Genomic DNA, 21,517 nt, shown 5'->3' on the forward strand with positions numbered 1-21,517 from the left:
TTTTTTTTTAAAGGAATGAAAGCAATGAAAGACTGATTGTACACTGAATAGTCTTTTGTTTGCAAGTAAGAAATGACACAAATTTATAAGATGACTTTTAAAAAAATCATGGTAAAACTTCAGACTTTTTGTTAGTGTATGGCTTTCTGTTAATGTATGTATACATGTTAGTGTAGTTAGGTTGCCTTCAGAATTCATTGACCCTGCCCTTCATGTGTGGTAAGTGTATTTCTGATAGAGTGATGAGGTTATTAGAATTTGAGTTAAGTTCATCGTATTTCTGAAAAGTAGCTGTTTATACCTTCGTACCCATTTTCCCACCTTAACATTGTGCTGATTCAGTATTATGGTATGTCCTGATCAGCTTAACATGTTTCTCAGCCCTGCCTTTCTTAAAATATGCCTTTTTTTCTTTGAAATGTGTGCTCCCTTCTCCCCCAAATGACATGAAGTTAACTGAGCAGCAGTTTGTCTGTGGCAGCATTATCTCCTCAGTCATTGATGATTAGAGTAATCATCAAGAATTGTATTCAGTATGCGCTATAATAATGGATCTTTGTGACTTCTGCAAAGTCAAGCATTTGAACTGTAATTGTGGAAGATATGATTGCCCCAACTTCCATTTTTAATGCTTCTCTTTTATAGAAAGTATGAAGGAAATCTTGCAAAATCTTGGGGCTTTTGTTCAAAGGTTAACCCGTTCTCGGGAACTTAATATGTGTACTATGTTGTCAGCAAAATCTGTTTTGCCTACACAACACATCCCTGCTGTAAGGCCGTTTCAGTATTGGAGTGCAGCTTAGCTGAAGGTAGGCCAGAAAGGTGACTTCTGTACGCTGCATTCCTAGAACCAATGTGGAGCTGATGTTTAAAAAACAAACAAACAAAAAAACCCCCCACACATACTAGTTAAGGCCCACAGGAGCAGACGAATGAGTTGCACTTGGAAGGACATGCAGCAAATGCATTTTGACAAATCCAGGTTGTCTGAGAAAGCAGCTAAGTTACTGAAAGGTAGCCTAATTTGGATAATGGAAGTTTAGCCTTTAGGCTTGTACGTGTTAAGACCAGTTTGATTGGTGAAAGTGCAGAAAGGAAGTACTGTTGTGTAAAATATGCAGTCAGATGGAAAAAGATCAGAGAGCTGGAAGCACAGGTTGCTTTCTGTGTACTGCATCAGGATGTCAGATGAAATGAAAGGCTTTCAGCAGTCACCTATAAAAGCGCCTTTAAGGGAAATGAAGAGTACTGAATTTTTCTGATGAACTAGGGGTTTACTGAAGTCTTTTTGGAGCATCCACAGATCTCAGTCTAACACTATGAGATGTTTTGTATTGTTGTTGAAAGCATAAGGTTGTTATTAAATTGAGCAGAGAGAAACATTTTGGACTTTTTGAAAGGATAAGAGGGGAGATGCCTGGATTGTATTGATCTGTGTTTTTACCGCTCTTAAGGTATGAATTTTTTGATGGTGTGATACTCTGCTGAAAATACCATTGCATGAAAATATTTGTTGAAGCACTTGTAAAAAAGTGACAGTAAGAAAATTAAAAATAACACTTTCTGATTCTGAGATTAATGGCTTCACATTAGACAAAAAAGCTTCTTGCCTAAGGCTACTTAGCGTGTCTTTGTTTAAAGCAATCTAGTCTGTCTTGGCATAGTTCTGGAGTGTGTGCAGAAATATTCTTCTAGCCTGAAGATTGTCACTGGGATGTTGTCCAGACGAGGGAGGAGGAGGTGGAGGAGTAGAGCTCTTGCCTCTTTACAGTGCTGTGGCTTCCCAGGGCAACCATGGCCTGCTTGTGCAGAGCTTGCATAGCGGGTGTTGCTCACGGGGCTGCTGCTGGGGTTAATGCTGATGCCTGGTGATGGACTACCGTTGATCGAATGCTCTTTTCTTCCTTGGCATAAAGCACACAGGCCTTCCTGATTTACCTGCTCCTTTTTCTTGTGCCCCTCACATCCTCTTCATCCATTTTGCTAGCAAGCAGCCCTGACATGAAGGATAAATGCTTTTGGGACATCTTTGTAAGGATGAAAAGGGACAAGTGAGAGGATGTGCAGGTTGCCACTGAGTTTACCCAAGACTGTGCTTGAATTAGAGGATAAGTTTACCTACCTTTATCTTCTGCTTGTTTTTGAAATGACTCTGCTTGTTAATGTGCCTAAACTATTCCAAGTGAATATGAATTCTGGCTTTTTTTTTTTTTCAATCTTTTCCATTTACTCCTTTTACCTCATAATCCTAGGATAGTGTGTTTGTTGTTTTTTTTTCTGTTGATTTATGTAAAAGAAGCTTCCCTTAAAAATTATGTAGAATGATTCTTGTTTTAGGAAATAGAGATATTAGTTAAAAAAAAACAAACTACATTTTGATAGTGGTGAGATCCTTAATTCTCAGGGAAGAGGAGACTCCATCTGGATGGAGGAGGGGAGCAGAGTGCAAAGTAGTAGTAGGAAATCCCAATACAGCCCCCACTGAGAATTCTTTGGAGGGATGTGAGTTTGTGTCTTTCTACAGATGCAGGCTGTTTCTGTAATTCTTAATTTCTTCAGCTTGCTATTATAGCATTTACATGCATTATTTTGCAATAATTAGATCAAAAGAACTGTCTGTGCTCAGAAATCCTTATTACAGAATTACAGTAACAGCTGAAGGCAGCAAGAACAGGAATCCTGTTATACTAGATGCTATATAAATGTTAGCCCTGACCCAGAAGTTATTTTGGTGTGAAAACTTTTAAGCGCAGGTAGTTTTACTTAAAAGTTGGAGTTTTTGTGTACTGCAAGCACTTCATACTTTTCTGATTTGGGTTTGGAGATAAAAAGCCAATCCTTGCAATTCATTAGCACTTGATCTGATGAAAAAACTTTTTTTGAAATTCCTTGTCTTTGAAGAGTCAATGATGAGAGAACATTATTTTACATTCCCCATTTAAAAGTAGTATTAAAAGCAAATCTTAACAAGTTTATTATAACTTCCATGACTTTTTAAATACTATAATTAGAAAAAGTATTTCTAGAATTTCTCTCCTGGCTAGAAAGTTGTAAACTGCTGTATAGATCAAACTTTTAACTTCCACATCTGTGACCTCGATCTTTTGCTCTCACATCTAAGGTTAGAACCTGATATTCCACTTGCAGAACTAAAATTACAGCTGAAATAATTGTCAGCATGTTGTGAAACATAATGCTCCAGACTGTTCTCTCTAGGGTGGAAGATGACCTCTTTGTATAGCTGTCTGAGAAGACAGTATATGTCATCGTTCATCTCTGATGTTAAAAACAACAACAAAAAACAAACAAACAAAAAAACCCTGAGAATTATAAAATCCCATGAAACTCTTCAACATATGACTGTCCCTTAGAGGAAATTTGCTGTTTAGTCCAGTTGCAGTGATTGTGCTTGTATTGATTTTAGCCAAAGATGTTAAAAAAATGAAACGCTTCCTATGAATTATTGGTAAGTCAAATGTTTAACTTCACATACTGGACTGATAAGCTGTGACGTGGAAGTGTATAATTGCTGTGTCCTATGTTCTGTTTTTTCCTTGAAATTCAAAGATATTAAGTCAAATTTAGCTTAAGTTTTTGGGGTTTTTTTAATGATATTTGAGCATGGACTTTTCCTGGCAGCTGACATGCTGCATTGGGGGGGGGGGGAGTTTTTTTTTAAGGGTTTTTTGGATGCTAACTAGATGCATTTAAAAAAAAATTTAAAAAAGCAGTAGCACAGTAGCATATTGCAAAATAATGTCTGTGCTGCTAGGTAAAAGAACAGGAAAAGAGCCCTCTATGCTATAGGAGTTTCTCTGCTGTCAGTGGTGTAAGCTGCTGCAGGTGAAATTTGCTTTTCCTTTTTTAAGAAGGAAACATGCTTTTCCATAGGTACATAACTTGTACCCATGCCTTCTCTGTCATCATCATGGTCCTTACTTTGCATCATTTGTCAACTCTTTATTTGGTGGTAAATTGTAAGTAGGCAAGGAAGGAAGAAGGGCCCTAGTCATGCAAACTGAACTTGCAAGACAGATACAGCCTTTCTTCTAATGCAGAGGCTGTCTGAATTGGAGTTACTCTTTTGTCAGCTCACTGATGAAATCTTCCATGGCTTGCTTGTTTTTGAACAGGATTCTGCAACCAAAAACAGAGGTTTTTTTTTATCATTAGTCTTGATTTCTTTAGCGAAGTCATGTTGTTCTTGTGAGGAGCTATTTGACAGCCAAGTATTTCTCTCCTTGTCAGGTACGACTGGTAAAGCATCATCTCCACCACCTGTAATAGACACAAGACAAATGAGTGAGAAGCTGGAGACGATATTATTTCAGCTCCGCCAGGTAACTCGTGAGAGAGATGAGCTGCGCAAGCGACTTGCACTTTCATCTCCTGGATCGACTTTTGATGACTGCAGGTAAAAATAAAGGAAACATATTTGAATTCAGTCTTCAGTAATGTTTGCAAGTGTCTTGACTCCCACTTGCCCATAAAGCAGCATGATTATTGCAGTGTATTTATGTTGCTCGTAAAGTAAGTGCATCCTGGTGATGTGTATGTAGGCAACCTTCTCCACGTTTTGGAGCTGCCTGTTGAATGCCTATTCCTGCTTTCTCCAGCAAGATTGCTGGAGGGAGTGAGGGAAGTGAAGAAGGGCTCAGCTCTCCCCTTCTACCCAAAGATTCCTGGTATCTGTAGATAAATGGGGACTTGGAGGAAAAAAAAATTTGCTTATATTGGGATTATTTTATGAAATGGACCTTGTGGGGCTGAGAGCGCTATTTCTGCCTTGAGAGAAGCAAGGAAACAAGGTGCTGAGGTCTCCTGGATTATGTTAAGAGAGGCGAAGGAAGACAGTGGCTGAAGCATTTGCTGTTTAGAAAGCAAGTGAGACAAAAGGGAAATAGCTCTGAACACTTGGTCGGAGGACAGAAGCTAGGAGAGAAGAGAATCTCAACCATATCCTGTGCTCCTGAAAGCCGAGATACGTATGGAGCCCTGCAAAGGGGAGTAAAGGGTTTTTAGGAGCTGGACTTTCTGGTGTTTGTTTATTGGGGGACTGTTTATCACTAATGTATTAGGGAAAAAGGAGTTTTCAACCACTGAGAAATAATGGGCACTGACAAATTAAAATAGTACTGTTCAAAGTCAATTAATGTCCGACAGCCTTACACAGTCTGTTCCAATTTGAGGGATGATTAGTTACAAGGAATATAGTATTAAGGGAGAGTATGAGTTAACTGTTGACAAGAGATTTTTTGAATAGGAGAAGACTTATTTTTGAGAACTGAAGATTTGGTTATATTCATAAACATGATTTTTGGCTTAGTGAGCGAGTGCTTCTTATCTGCCAGTAAGCACATGTAAGAGAGAGTTTTTTGAACCCTGAAATAAATTGTCTCGTTGTCACCGAGTCTGAAATAAGAGCAAAGCACAGATTTCCTGGGGGCCATTGCCATAATGCTTAGCTGCTTTGAATTGTTATGTTTCCTATTTGTTGCTGTTTTCATCTGTTACTTCATAGGCTCTGTCTGTATGTAATTAGGTGATTAATTGAACTTCTTGTCCCTACAAGATGAAGTCAAGGTTTGAATCAATGAACTAGAATTGAGAGAATCTGCGTCTTACTCACATACTCCTTAGTTAACCATCTTACCTTTTTTTCTGAGAGTTGTTGTGAGGATTATTTTATGAGTGTTGGGGGCTTTGTGCTCTCTCCAAAGCTCTCAATGTTGTGCGACAGGAGAGGAAAACGATGTCAATTGTCAACATCTTTTAAATAGCTTTCAGTTACTTCTTACACAGAGGGACTTCTTGTTTGAAGTCAGAGCTTAGGAATTAAGGATTTTATAGTTTAAAATAGTTTTCTTTATAATCCAGGATATTATTAATAAAGTTCCGATGGGCTGTTCTCTAGGCTGTCCCAGTTTTCTCTTTGATTGTCAAATCAATCCTCTGTTACAAATGTAGGATGCGTACATTCTGGTGGAAAACAGCTTTAAGAAGAACTCATTAGAGTAAACGTGTTTGGACAGTGCTTAGAAAGTTTGTTAGATGTAGGATGCTGCCTTACAAACAATTAAATATTTGAAGAGTGGCAAAAGGAATGGAGATCATTAGTTGAAGTTTTCTTCTTTAGTAGAGAAGAAACTACTGTTCCCATCTACATATACACCTGTGGTTTGCAAAGACTTGCTGATATTTTTTACACTACTCTTTGCAGTCTTTCCTCATGTAAAACTGATCTTGAACCTCCCAGGAGTCAAAGCCCAGACACTGCAAAGTGTTACTCTGAACACTGAAATCTGAAAGACCGTGGTGATTTTTACAGCCCCAGAAGGGCTGTTGCTTTCTTATCCGTATATGCTGCTTTGTAACAACAGCTGTACCCAGGGCAGGTGGTGTAGAGACAAATCTTGACGTGTCATGATGGGGTGCTTCAAAACAGCTACAGCTCACAACACGTTCGTAGGCTGGGCTGTGCTGGCTGTGAAGAGTGCCAGTTGCAAAACTGAGAGCTGCTTTCTAAAGCAAACGTTGACTAACCGCTGTGCAATGGAAGCGGAGCCACAGAAGTGGATTCTGATGTGCTGAATCAGATGAACATGTGTCATTCTGCTGCACGGCAGCAGGATTGCTCATGCGATGCCTGGGTCACTTGACAGTGACTGTATGCATGCACATGTGGTGGTGGTTCAGCAAAGACTTGACCAAATCATTTCATGTGCTCAAGGTGTACTTTATGCATTTAAAACTGCCATTGTTGCTACTTAACGTGTTTTCCTTAGAGAACTGAAATACAAAAAGACTTGCAAGCTGCCTTTGAGAAGAGACTGCTTTATGTGTAATCTGTAACTGTTATTTTTCATGGACTTGACGTAGTGAATGAAAATATTTTCAAGCTGTTGGTAAGGCATTGCCCACAGAAAAGTTGGATCTGCTGTTGGCGTTAGCTTTTGTTGTAATCAAATACATCTAAATGTCAGTCTCAATATGGTCCTGACTTGCACTCAGGCTAATTCCAGTGGAGTACAAAGGATTTTCAGAGCTGTTTTATGAGTATCAGAAGAGTAGTTGGACCTTTGACCCTAGCATTTTAAATTTTGTATGTTATTTGCAGCTGTGCTTCTAGAGCAGTAACTAACACCTCTCCTTTATTAAAATAATAGTTCTCTCTATTCTGTGAAGTCTTCCCCCCCACTTGCCCCCCCCCCAGCATTGAATTGTGGTGTTCCGATTTGAACTAGAGTCAGCCACTACGTGGTTTTGAATGGATTGCTTTGCTGCAACAGTTGAATTTTTGACTTCTGACCAAGGATATAGTTCCTTCTGGCCATCTCTCCCATTCTTCTTGCTGAGACACAAACCCTTGGAACAGCAGGGCAGAGCATATGGCCTTAGCTATCCAGTTTTTTTTTTTTTTCTTCCCCATGTAGCTAAGCTAGAATGCAGGATACTGCTGGTGTCATTGTAGTTTGCTCATCACTGTGTAGGTAGACTAATGTGTATTCACCTCCGTAGTACCTCAGTGTCTATAGGATTCTTCAGAATAAGGCTAGTGTTACTTCAGCAGCGTGTGAAATATCCATGGGATGGCATTCAAAGAGGTAAAACACTTGCTGTAGCTTTGAGAATGACTTATCGGTGATCCTTTGGTTAAATTGCACATGCTGGAATATTCTGTAGGAATGTGAATTTCTGATTACAGGCTTAATATGAGCATGTGTTAATGGGAGTCAATAAGCCTAATGCACTCCCTGAAATTTAAATTGTGCTGCAATTAATGTTGTCATTTTAATGACTGTGTTGGACAGATGGTGTCTGCTTTCAATAACTTCACCCTAAAGTCTCATTTAAATCAATACTTAGGTTCTTAATACTTCTGTCAAGGGTGTGAACATTTGCAAATTGAGTTTTACTTATGCTAGCTAGGATTATATTTTAGAAAGAAGATTATCAATGCAGTAGTAACAGTAATATTTCTGTATAACTGTATGAGCACAGTATTACTTTTTTTGGCATCCCTAAATGGACAGTGAATTAAAAAATCCTAAAGATCACTGAAGATCTGACATGAATGTTCAGTTATTTTGTATGAATTTGGCTTTTAATTGGTTGTTAATTGCCAGTCAAGGAAGGGCTTTCTGGTTTTGTTTTTCCCAGGAGTACTTCTCTCTGGAGGAGGTAGGAAAAGAGGAATTACAATGAAAGGCCATTCTACCCAGCAACCCAAATGTGTCTGGGTTGCTAAAAAGCACCTTCATATTGTACATAAACTCCTTAAGAGACCGTGAATGAGACATGATTGGTGTGTTTTTTTTCACAACTCTCAGCACTGCAGCTGTGCTAAACCGTTTCCATTCTCCCTTGTCAATTCAATTGCCAGCTGAATTTCACTTCCAGAATCCATGTGGCTGTTTGTGTGTGAAGCAAAGACAATTTTGATTACTTTTCAGGCTGAGCTTACAGTGAAGCTATTTGGAGGGGAGTGAGATGAGAAGAAGAGGGAGGAAGGATGATCTATGTGGCAACAGCAAATTTGACATATGAGATGCTTATAGGAATGTAGAAGACCCAGGAAATGACATGAAATCATTGTGAAACTAGAAAACTTAGTGGTGCAAAAATATTGTGCCTGTGTAGAGGAAGAACAAAGAGTTCAATTTAGAGACCCTGTAGAAGTTCAGTGCTTCAAAAGAAGAAGGCATAATCCTGCTAGTTTATTTGGTTTCTAACATGATTTATGATTTAAAAAAAAAATGCGTACAGCAGATAGACATTCTAGGCATAATCTATGTTGGTCAATTGCCAGAAAAGATGGATTATTTTAGAGAATTCCCCCTGCCCCCATGTGTCTCTGATAAATTTTTAATTGAAATTTTTTAGTATCTTTTGACTGACTTTGGCTTTCACTGTGTCCAGCTTACTAAAAATGTATTATTAGAGATTATATTATATTGGAAATTCCTATAAATTAATATTTTATTTGAACAAAATTTGGAATATTGTATGGAAATGTGTGGTAGATCCTGACATGTTTTCTTATTCATTCATAGCAGTTTAAAATAAGATAATAACACTTCATTTAGTCATGTGACTTTTGGTCAAAAGTAGTCAAGTTTCATTGGCACAGATGCATGCATTTGGTGTTGCACTGAAATTCTTTCTCTTACCCCTAATTCTAACACTGATTTTCCTGGGGAGCTGTAGACGAGGTCCTCCAGCTGTTGCCTAGACAAAAATTTTTTCCCAGCCCAGACCTCCATGCAGTCCCTGCTTTACTTTGGCAGCCTCTTTTCAGCCCCACTCACAGTGCAGCGCTACGATTTCTCTGTGAAAGTTTTGACATGCTTATGCAGAAAAGCAGAGTGAACTGTGATCGACTCGTTCTTGTGTCAAGTGAGAGTTCTGGTCTGTGATAATACTGCTGCTCAGAAGGGAGGTATGTGGATCCAAAGTACAATATAGAGCGTGTTAGTGGTGGACAAGATGTTATGTCTCAGTGTAAAATTGATACAGGTTAAAATCAGGAGTTCTTATCTGTGGCTACATCATCATGTCAAGTGTTCAGTATTTAAATTAAAGCGTAATATAGTTAAGTATCAAGAGTTGTGTAATACCAATCATTTATTGGATAGTAATTTCACAGTCCCTTCATTCTCTTGAGTAGCTGAGATTTGACTTTGTGTTCTTCCATGCCAGACCAAGTCCAAAACCAAATCATGATTATGAAAGATTGAAAATACAATGCATGAAGGCCATGTCAGACCTGCAGTCTCTGCAGAATCAGCATACTAAGACACTGAAAAGGTGTGAGGAAGCAGCGAAAGAGGCAGATTTTTATCAGTAAGTACCAATAAAGCTGTAAAAGGTAAGAGTTTACCAGTCTCTGCTAGGTCATAAGGTATTAGAATGTGGTAACTGGATTTTTTTTTTTTTAACCCTGTTTTTCCTCTTTAATTTTGAGATGAATGTTTGCATGCATTAGATAAGGTTTCTGGTCTATAAGATAAAGTATAACTTGTTTCATTTTGAAGAATCTGAGACAGGAATCCCTGAGAAGGAGAGCCTAGTCACTGACTTGACAGAAGACTTCTGGATCTCACTGTTAAGTTTGAGAGCAGAATGTAATTCGAAAGAGAAATTATTGTTTCTTTTTAGGTTTTGATAGCTGTCATGCTGACTCCTTTAAGTTTTGACACAGGCTTAGACCAATAGCAAGCATTATGGAGATGCAATAAAATAAGGAGCTGTTGAATATTTCTCACATATATTTGTTTCAAAATCTGTTGTTGATGCAAGTAGGAGCACATTTTATTCACTTGAAAGGAAAACAGCTCAGAAATCAAAATGCAGATAATACTGGGTTTAAGGATATTTAAATCTACAATATAAAGTATGACTAATATTTAATGACAGCATTTGTTTTCATTGACAGCTGCTAGTTCTTACATTGCGCTTTCACCCACAACTCTTCAAACCTTTTAAAGATGGGCATCATTTCCTTTGCACAGTAACTCTTAAGTTCTTCTTGCAAAACCTACAAATAGTATTAAAGGTTGTCAACAGGTATAAATCTAGCAAGTTGTGTGGCTTCTTTGCAAAGAGCTTTATTCATCTACTTGGTCTCATTTAAGGGTTTTTCTGTATTCTTTCTCCTCTAAATCAGTGGCTACTTTTGTACTCATTTCTGTTTATTATTTAGCAATTTTTCTCTGTGAAAGTTTGCTTCTTGCTTGAATTTTAACTGTTCTGTGAAATCTTGGGCACAATACTCCTTACTAGTATTTCAAGTACTTTTACTTGCCTAGTGAATTCAGTGCAAAGCCAGTAGAGTTCAGTACTTTGTAGAAGGATTTTTTCAAAGGTGAATTATCTATGTTTATCCAATGCTAATGCAAGACTTTTGTATTCTTTATCCTAAAAGATAGCTGTTTAGCTCATCTTATTTAGGAGTTCTGTTCTCTCTGAAATCATACTGTTATCTACTGTTTGTTTCAGTATTTTCATGATAGTATAGAAGGATTTACCTTCTCATGTTAGGAAAAAAGTTCTGAGTTTTGAAAGACAGAATGATTGGTTGAAATATTCAAGTATCCTGAGTATATAGGAGTATTCCACAGAGACCAACAGTTTAGTTTTCCACAAAGTGATGCATATATGAAACTACAAGCCTTTGTGTTTACATGTGGTACAGACCAGGATTATCTGGTCAGAAGAAAGTGCAGCATATTTGAATTGATTCAGAGGTAGTGCTGTTCTTTTTACTATAATGACTCATTTACTGAGACTTGAATATGTCAAGTTCCTACTTAAAGCTTTAGGGAGGCCAAAGCTCACTCTTCAGTTTTAGATGCCCTGAATGTGACAACATTTTGAAATCCGTGCATAACGCTCTTGTTTGTCCTGTGATTAATTCTCGGGATAAAGAAAAGGAGCTAGTACAACATGCTTTTAAAATGGTTCTTCCCTGCCCCCCTTGCAGTAATTCTTAGAACCCCATGCTGAGGGGGCAGGGGATTATTGCCTTCCCAAAGAATCTGTGGTTTCCAATAAAATCTGTATAACAGGTTAGTAACCTACATGTAAAGATTACGTGTACTTAATCTTATGAATGTAATTTGTCAAAGACTTAATTTTTTAGCAGGCTGCTGCCCTAATTTTAAGGAAGATTTCTGTAAGCCCCTTGGGTCATTCTGCACAGGAAATGCTGGTATTTCACCTCAGAAGGAGGGAGTACAAAGTGTATTTTAGCTAGCTTACCAGATATTTTTAAAATATAAATTAATTTTATTCATTGCCTCTAGTTTTTCCCTTTTTTTTTTTAAATATGGACTTTAAACGGTTCACCAGCAGGTGTGAGAGTTTAGTTTGAGTCAGCCCGTTTCAACAGAAAAAGCTTGGCTGTATCAAGTTGTCATTTTATTTAATCCTCCATAGTAAAGTACATTTGATTAACTCTTGCTCTTTTTCAGCAGTGATCTGCTTTAAGTTTGGGCTGCTACCTTGAATTATAATTTGAATGATAATCTCATCATGTGACTATCAGTTGTTTAAGTGAGAGTGCATTTCTTTCAACAGTTATGGCATGTGTAATTAGTTTGGAATAACTTTAATTTTTTTTAACCTGCTTGAGTATAATCAAAACACAGTGTGTGTGGTGTGTTTTTTCTTTTTTAGCAATAGAAAAACCAAGAGACTTTTCTAGATTTCATCTATGTTAGATTAGCTGCTGGTCAGACAAGGAGCCCAAGAGAAAGTGGAGATAATCTAATAGTATAATTACTATTATCTCCAGGATCTTACTGTGCTCATGCTATACTATCTGTGTGTGTATCTGCTTGCTTTTTAAATGGTTGCGGAATGGCACTGGTGGGATGTTTTGCATAAATCCATTATCTCTTTTAGTGCTGTATAAGGATACCATGTAGTTTCAGTTGAGATTTCTTATTTATATTCCTGTTCTTCTCTGTTTTTTTTCTGGTACTTGAAATGCTCAAATTTGAAGAAATGGGTTAGTGTGACCTGTTTTCTTGGTAGTAAACTTGTGCTTAACATGAGTTAGTACCTTGGCATCAGGAATTTGTCCTGGAAAGTTTGCCTCCAAGAGCTTTTTTTTCTTTTTTTTTTTCCTTGTGTGTGTGTGTGTGTGTGTGTGTGTGTGCGCGTGCGTGTACCATGATAGTACACTGCACAGTCGGCTGCTGAGTGACCAGTCCCAACTGAAGGAGGACATGGATACCTTGAAGAGGAAAAACACACAGTTGGTGCGAGAACATAATCATCTCCAGCAGTCGTGTGAGGAAATGAAAAGACTTCATGATGAGGATCAGAAAGAGATAACAGACCTACGTAGCCAGCAACAGCAGGTGAGCTACATTGTGGGGTGTAAGTGCTAGGAGAAACCATGAATTGTTTTTAGAGAATTTAAAGATTTTTTTTTCCATATGTGGATGAAGTCTTTCATTTCTTTTTAACTGAAACTTCCTTACTTGTTTCTTTGTGAGTGACAACTTTGAGATAACAGGCACACATTTATCACCTAGAAAATGATAATTCATGTTTTGATAAATAAGTGAATAAAACTGAAACTATAGCATTGCTGTCTTTTCTGTCTTGCTGATTATAAAACATGTGCCTTAAGTTTTTAAGGGGAGAAAACTAGATCTTGGACATGAATTGACCTTTTGTGTCTAGCAGGAAGGAGTGATACAGAATACTAGACAGTATGAAGTAATTGTATTGCAGAGAAGAAAGAAAAAAAAAAACTGTGCAAATGAAGAAGATAGTACATGGCATGATTTTTTTTTTTTTTTTAAGTGGGTACGTATGCGTGAGTAAAAATCCAAGGAGGTGCATGGAGTGGCATCAAAAATCTGGTCTGAAGTTGTGAAGTGATTAAAAAGAAGACTTTCTCTAGACCTTAAGGTATTGCATGGGACAGAAATAGCTTTGAACAGGCAAGAAGTCCAGGCTTTGTTTGTTCTTTGAAAGTGTCGCAGGAAAAAAATAGTGACAGGTTTTTCTTTATTCTAGTGACACCTTAAAGGTTAGCGGAATGATTGAACTCGGTTTGGTTATTTAGGTTCACAGACACTATTCAGTCAGAACAAAGCTATAGGTTGAGTAATGTTTTTAAACCTGAAACATAAAAAAGCAAGCTTTTTAGGACTGAAAGAAGTGGACATTTCAAGACTGTATGTAACATGCTGTCTCAACACCAAGGTTGTTTGATTCACGCAGACTGAAGAAAGAAAGGCAGGAGAAATAGTAAGGAGCAACTGGTGATCAGGTCTGTGATTCACTTACCGAGAAGTGTGACATTTAGTTTAGAATAGTTACAGTAATGTGGGGAATGGCTGAACAGAACATCTCGGTTAACTGTGCGTAGGCTGATTCACAAGGCAAACTTTCAAGTCAAACATCAGGCTTTAGAAGCAAAGCCTATGCAAACAAAAATAATTATTTACTAGGGTAGGAGGGGCAAAGGTCAAAGCAACCTCTATGTGCTGAATGGTGGTTTAGGAATTTTCTTGGTGTGAGTGCAAAAAGAAATTGAGGTTTGTATTTCCTCTTGATCCCTGCCTCAGACATTGTTGTCTGGAGAGTTCTGCTATAAAATGGTTTAGTGACTTGGTTCAACAGTTTGTGTAGCACAAATGGTTTGTTGTTTAAACCTGGGTAAATCGCATAGCTGTTCTGTGCCTCGGTTTCTCACTTACTCTGCACAGCAGAGATGTAAAACCCACCAGAGAAGGCTGTCGTATTTCCATGGCCTGTCTTGAAGTTAGAAATTATCTGGCAGTGTAAAAGGAGGTTAAAGCATCATTTAAAGTATTTATTTAAAGAAATTTAGTCTCATGTGAACTTCATGATTACATTTTTACAGAAAATTGTGTGCGTAATTCTCGGTGAGAAACTTGTATAGCTCCTTTTCTCAGCATGTCAGTGAATCATGTAGTCTTGAAGGGACGCCAAGACCCTTGTCTTGTCTGTGTCGCTTCTCATCTGAATTAGTCTAACTCTGTTTTTGTTGATCTCTCTGACATGTTGTTGCAGTGTCGGGCAGTAGTAAAATGCAGCATCTCAGTACCCTCAGAGAGCAAAAGCTTGTGCTCAAGTTACTCTTGCACTGTGCGGTTGCCATTGATTTCCTGTGTAGCAGCTGAGCAGCTTAAGTTCCTGCTGCTCGCGTATGGAGTTCCTTGTTGCCATGGCTGTCCCCTTTGGTCTGGCTGGGACTATTTACTTTTTCTCAGTTTGGGACTTTGGATGAGAGACTTTCCTTACTGCAGTGCTTCCTGTTTATGGCATTTCTTTCTTTTTTGCTCTATCAAATCTCTGTTAGCAGAGATTTGTTAAACTCCATGCAATTTCTCGTATGTTTGGCCTTTTTTTTTCTTTCCTTTATTTAATGTGTCTTCAGCAAAAAGACATACATGCTTTAAACTATGTGAAGTGGTTTGTTTCTCCTTTGTTCTCAAATACTCAGTTCTCAGACCTGTTTTCAGTGTGCTTTGGGAAGCAGTCTTCAGGAAAAGAGCTCTTGAGCAGGTATAAATCGACATATACTTACACTTTACATATGCTTACAATTTATCACACAGAGAAGTTGTATGTTGTTGAATAAGAAGAGACATCAGCACACATTTAACCACTTACCTGAGATGGCTCAGAGCAGCATGATAGTGTAAATGTGTCCAACTCTGTGTGCACATTATCCTCCTGAAGCCGATGAGTATGTGAGTGTATGTGAAATTAGCCATGTCTATGAGAGTCTTGCCAAAGGGCAGCCTTGATCCAGGACTACTACGTGTGCAATAACTCACTGCTTTTGCACATCAGAAGACCAGTGTCAGGTTGAAGAACTTTGTTTCTCTTGTCTATGTAGAGAAGTGGTTTTCTGATAGTAAGTTGGTCCTTAGCTGCTAACAGTGGGCAGTGAGTAGTGTGCAAAAGCTGGTGGTCTCTAAATGGTGGCAGCTCCTTTTGGAGGCATCCAGGTTCTTCCGTGTTCAGGAGCAGATCTTTAGTCTGAATATAAGAAACAAAAGAAGGTGAGGAGCCAGTGATACCTGAAACCGTCCATAAGATGGTATGCAAGCATGTATGGCAGGGAAAACAATTCACAATTTCTTTTTACTTCAGAGGCTGTGTATTGAATCTGTGCCATCACATCTCTGCAGTAGATGGCTGAAAAAAACACTCCTGGTAGTTGAAGTTTGATCTGTGGGTGGGAATTGCTATGCATTTTGTTTCTTCTTTCTATAGTGCTTGCACTTTTTTGTCCTTTTCCTTTATCTTCCAGCTTTCTAATCTTTTTTTTTTCTTCAGATTACTAGGGATATAACTATGTGCAATGTAAGACCAATTATGCTTTGTAGCGTAACATTAAGACTACATGTATTTCTGGCACTGCTCTATATCAAATACTCTTGTTTCTTCCTACCACTCCATCAAGTCCAAATTTCAATAAAAGAACTAAAACATGAAAAAAATGAGCATACTTGTAAAAAAAAAAAAAAAAAAAAAAAGGTGGGGGGAGCCTCATTTTGGGGCACAGTTTTTAGCCTCTTGAGAGGGGAGAAGAACTGGATTCACTGAAGTTCACCAGGGCTTTCTATTGCCATTGCTGGTCATTTATTGTTATTTTTTACAACAATATTTTTATGCAAATGGAAATTAGTTTGATGCTAAGGTTTGAGTTAGACTTTATTCATGCTTAAATGGATTCTTCTGTTGCTGTTAATATTTTGTTTATAGGTTTTGAAACACGAGCCTCTGTGGGTAGCTTTCAGATGAAATATCTCTATGAATATTAAAATATATGCCTGTGCATATAACATGTAGTGTAGCTTTTATTCTTTTGAAGTTTTGAATTACTCGAGTTGTTCTCAGAGGATATAGACTGTCGTGAGTGCCACCTTGTGGTGGTTTCGCAAATTACAGTTATCTTGGTCTTCAAATAACTGTTACCTATTGCTAATACTACAAAGTACTTGGAAGAAAATGTAGGTTTAATAAACTGTCGGTAGCAGAATTAGCTTTAAAGGGCTTTTCATAAACTTGTGCATTTAAGATGTGATAAACCATTTTTTCCAGGTAACATTCAGCAGATGAGTAACAGTAAATGGACTGAATAAAAACTGAGTTTAATAATACAGTTCTTGGCATTATCAGTTTTATTAGTCTGAAGGTGAGATTCTTTTAGATACAGATTTCATCATTGCATTGGCTTAGTACTATTTAAATACAGGTTTCCTTTGATGCTGAGCAGAGAGTAGTTTAAAAAACAAGTGAGTTATCACACAGTAGCAAATTTCAAATAATTTTCATACACCTTCGTGTGAGGTGAAAAGACATGTATTCATATTTTTGCAGCTGAGACTTATCAAAGTGTGTTTTTTTTTAAGGTTATGAAGCAAAATGGGTCATCAGAGATATTAAATAAACTCTATGATACAGCAATGGACAAGCTAGAGGGTGTGAAGAAGGATTATGATGCATTAAGGAAACGGTACAATGAGAAGATAGCAACTCACAATACAGATCTCAGCCGACTAGAACAGGCTGAGGAGGAGAACAGACGTCTTCAGAAGCAGATTGACATGTTAATGAAGCAGAGGGACACAGCAATACATTTCCAGCAGCAATATTCCTCTTCTCTCAGAAGGTATGATTGTTTTTTCAGATATGCTGTGAAGACAGCAACCATTCCATTATAGCTTCTTATTTTCTCTGTGGTAGTATCACTAATCTTTTTCTAATATTTATGTATCTCTATCATGTATTATCTTAGTGTGATGGGTAAGCATGCTTTCTTTTATATAAGATATATTTTTAGAAGGGGCTAGAAGGTGTGATGCAGACATGTATATGAAGAAATAATGCCCTTTCTTGAGAAGGGGATTTCCAAATTAAGGTGTAGAGGAGTTAAGGAATTTTAACCATTATTTAGCTTATGTGAGAAAGGGATATTGTGTCTTTTGAGCTATGTTTATTGTTAGTTGTAGACACAGGAGCCAAAAATACAACTGAAGTTTTGTTAAGCCTCAAATTCAGTGTTCCAAACCAAATTTAGTGTTGCAAACAATGAACTCCTCCATGGGTGATGAGGAGCATAAAAACCATCAGCATAAAAAACCACACACATACATATATATATAGGTATACATGTATTTTTGTATACTTAGATATGTACACATGTATATTTGTATGAAAAAATTAAGTTCGGAAAAGCTTATTATTCCCAAAGGGTGTTTAACAAATGCAGGTGTTTTGAAGCATAGGTAAAGTTTTTGTGGCACTTGAATTGCAGCCCCTGTGCTAGTCTGCAGTGCTGCAGGTGTGCAGCAGAGTTTGTGGGATGGATGTGTCTGAGAGTCTCGCTTCGCTGGGAAGGTCCCTTGTTGCACTGCTGCCACCAGCAGCTGAAACAGGAGGGCAGAGACATCATTTCACGCCATACTTGCTCTCTCTCTGCTCTTGCTTGGCACTAGGCCTGCACAATTACCAGTGAGGGATAGGAAGAATACTAATATAAATAAGGACTCTGAAGAGCCTCCATGGGTATGTTGGGAATGTTTTCATGGCTGTAGGTTAGGGATAACCATACAGCGCTCTCAGCCAAAAAAGCATGTTTACTTCTGCATTCATAGACCTGTAGTATTTTTCAAAACTGAAATAGAGCATAGATAATAGTATACACATTTATAGCATGCATGAAGTTGTAATACATCTAAATTTTAAAAAGATTTGAGAGAGTGTAGTTATGCCACTTAAAAAGACTGACGGGATTCCTGAAAGTGAGGGAAAGCTAACATACTTAATAAGAAGTGCTGGAACTGTGCTAGTGCACTCAGAAGCATGACATATTTGTATTACAGCCTTGTCTGATAGGCCCCCCTTCTTAAGAGGAATTATATTTTTATACCCTGAGCTGTATTTAAATTTTAGTCATCCTTGGCTGGGGATTTGCATAATGTCCTGACACACAAATTAGTTTTTTCAAGGTTAATAATGTATAATTGCTATAAGCCCTCAAGAAGAAATAGAGGTTGTTAAGCAAGATCTGTTGTGCAAGATTGTGGTATGGTTTGATATTGAGCAAATGTTGGTTTTAAGAATTTCAAGAAAGGTATCCTTGTTCCTGTGAGCCATAGATCCAACCCAGGTAGCATAACTGGGCTTCAGTAACTTTTGTTTTTTGTTTGGTTGGCTTTTGGTCTGGACTTTTTTTACTAGTTTCCAGTTACAGAAATTCAGTCTGTCCTACGTTTTACATCTTTCTTCATAACCAAGCATGCATTAATTTGGGTGATTGACTACTAAGCCCAAAACCTTTTAAAAATGTTTCAGCTGTGTATATTTCTCAAAATTCATTTTTCAGGATACAACATTCAACCAACTTGCAGCTTAAAGATGAACCAGTGAAAAATTTCAGCACTGTGTTTTTTATTAAGACTGAGATTAAATACAGCCCAAATTGCTTTTAGAGAGGGTAAGAAGAGCAAGACTTGCATGGTGGCCATTTTGAATGAATCTTTGATCCTAAAAAATACAATAGATTTTCTTTATCTGTAAAACTGTCACAGTAATACACAGCATAAGAATGCGTCCAAGATGATTTAGCTGGTAAATATTTTGAAGATTAAATCAGCTATACCTGCTACTGAATCCATATGTACTAACCCCAAATTTAAATGTGGTACTCTGCGTTTTGAATGTAGGCGATGGCACTCCAACAAATCTGCTCTAGTTGGCAACCGCATTGCCAACCAGGCAGGTAGTCCTTCCTGGTGAGGGGTCTCTTAAGTACGGGGTGCCACTTACGAAGCTATTCTCTTTCATAGCAGCGGCTAGGAATTGGCTGCCCCTACAGAAAACGTCTGTGCAAATGTGACCCAGCTGCCTGGCCATCCTCCTGAGGAGGCAATGCGAGGGCAGGGGTGAACCAGGGGTTGCAGCTGGAACTTTGCCCCCAGGTTTCCTCCTTGGCCTGGATTTAATATGAATGTCTCCCCATGGTAGAGACTTTCCCTTCTTTCTGCAGTCACTTCCCTAAAGGCAGTGGTATTTTTCCCTGCTCCACTATGCTTATTATCTTTTTTCTTCTTTCCTCATTACTTTTTTGTGTTTGGCTAACATTGCCTTAATTCTCTCTCCCCTCCCCTCTTCCCTCATATCCTCCCAGTGTTGTCCTTGACTTGACCCCTGCTCCATTTCCCAAATAGTTTGTAAATGTGGTTGGGTTCCTGTATGGCAGTGGGGTTATGTTTTGCCAAGTGTCTTTCCTAGGCTTCTGGTATATTCTTATATATATCCTGTAGTATATTCTTACCTTCATGCTTGCTGTTCTGTAAAGAAAGAAATACAGCTCATAATACTTTAGGTCTTCTGTGCTGCCAGCCTGATATGTTAGACTGAAAAAATCTCCCGAATGGAGCAGGGAGATGCTTTTGAAATTACTGGCAGATGCCTCAGTAATGCTATGGCAATGCTTTGAATTCGCTGAGGCTCTCAAGGAAATACTTGAAATTGGGTATACAGCTCTCTTTCAGGAAAGGTCGCACAGTGTGCTGGATTAACCAAGAATCACATCTAAGCAGTATGAAATGTGTGCGTGAGAGAGGACAAAGTATGCCAGAGGTTTTGGGGCATTGAAATTCTGGATGAGACCCTATAAGTCCATCAGTTTAGGTACAATGGCTTTTACTTGGGCCTTCTTAAAAAAAAAAAAAAACAATGTAAGGAAACATTAGTGTCAAATTACAGAAGAGCATAACTCTCAGGAGAAGTTCCTTTTCAAACCTAATTGTGAACTTGGATATGGGATATATATTCTCACTTTCAAAAATGTATTGCCACATAAAATAAAAGATAAATACAAAAGTTAGTGCTTGTAAAGAAATCAAACTTTCTATGTTCTTTTATAATCATGCCATACACATAGGTTGTGTTGCTAAAGTACGTACGGTTTTAATGTTTTACACTTTAAAAAATATTTTGACAGTTTAAAGTATTTTGCATTTAAGATTTGTTGGATGCCCTATTAATGGAAATGAATGTCTGAATTACCTGTTTTAGTTCCATTGTCTTTGCTTTTATACCATAAGCACACTTTTTTTTTTTCCTCTCTTGTAACCTGTCCAGTCCTCATCTTTTCATATCTGGTCATAAGGAAAGTCATTCTTTGCTTTTTTTCTGATTCCTAGGTTGTTTTCCTTCTGGCCGTGTGTGTTGAAGTGAGGGGGGAAGGAGAACCTTGTAAGATGATCAGAGCTCAACACAGTAAATCAGGTTGAGGTCATGCTATTAAATGATGGCAGTATTTTTGTATTCCTTGTTGAATAATTTAATAGAAATCTACTTTTAACAGCAAAACTAATTCTAAATTATTCTAAATTTTTCTGTCTTAGTTCCTCAAGCAGGTTCTCTTCTTCCAAACTTTGAGACTTCAAAGCAATAATCAGTCTAATTTTTTTTATTCTGCAGCACTGAGAATACACTGTCTGAGATGTCCTCCGTAGTTGTATGGTGTACCAGTGGATAGTTTCGATTGTCCAGGCAAATCCTTACAGTATGAAGAAGGAAAATGGAGAATAAGTCTCTTGTTGGCTTTTCTGCTTGTTTTTAGGTTTGAGTCAGTACAGCAGGAACTAAGCAATGCCACAGCACAAAACAAAGAGTTGCAGAGAGAAATGGAACGATTACAGTCAGAGGTGACAAGGTTCAAAACAATGCAGCTGAAAGCAACAAAGGATGCAGAAAAGTACAAGGAAGAAAGGGACTCCGTTTTCAATGAATACCGCCTCATAATGAGCGAGAGAGATCAAGTAATCAAAGAGGTAGATAAGCTTCAAACAGAGCTGGAGCTTGCAGAGTCCAAACTGAAGAACACTTCCTCCGAGAAGCGAGTGGCTAGTGAAGAGATGGAAGCTTTAAGACAGGTACTAACCAAGCATTTTGGTGGTGAAGGAAATGAGTATGTATTACTGACTCTAGGATCAGAAATTTATGT

At 37.9% G+C, this 21,517-nt stretch overlaps 1 protein-coding gene across 2 annotated transcripts in view; it reads left to right on the forward strand.

Moving 5' to 3' along the window:
* DLG5 (discs large MAGUK scaffold protein 5) overlaps positions 1-21,517 on the forward strand; it is a 123,689-nt gene that overhangs the window by 60,728 nt on the left and 41,444 nt on the right. For both annotated transcript variants that reach the window (XM_067299875.1, XM_013960255.2), the window contains exons 3-7: positions 4,249-4,414; positions 9,700-9,843; positions 12,683-12,866; positions 16,911-17,170; positions 21,134-21,446. In XM_067299875.1, coding sequence (XP_067155976.1) covers positions 4,249-4,414; positions 9,700-9,843; positions 12,683-12,866; positions 16,911-17,170; positions 21,134-21,446 — 1,067 coding nt within the window. The remainder of the gene's footprint in view (positions 1-4,248; positions 4,415-9,699; positions 9,844-12,682; positions 12,867-16,910; positions 17,171-21,133; positions 21,447-21,517) is intronic.

Source organism: Apteryx mantelli, chromosome 7 (assembly GCF_036417845.1).
Source record: "Apteryx mantelli isolate bAptMan1 chromosome 7, bAptMan1.hap1, whole genome shotgun sequence".
Taxonomy (NCBI): domain Eukaryota; kingdom Metazoa; phylum Chordata; class Aves; order Apterygiformes; family Apterygidae; genus Apteryx; species Apteryx mantelli.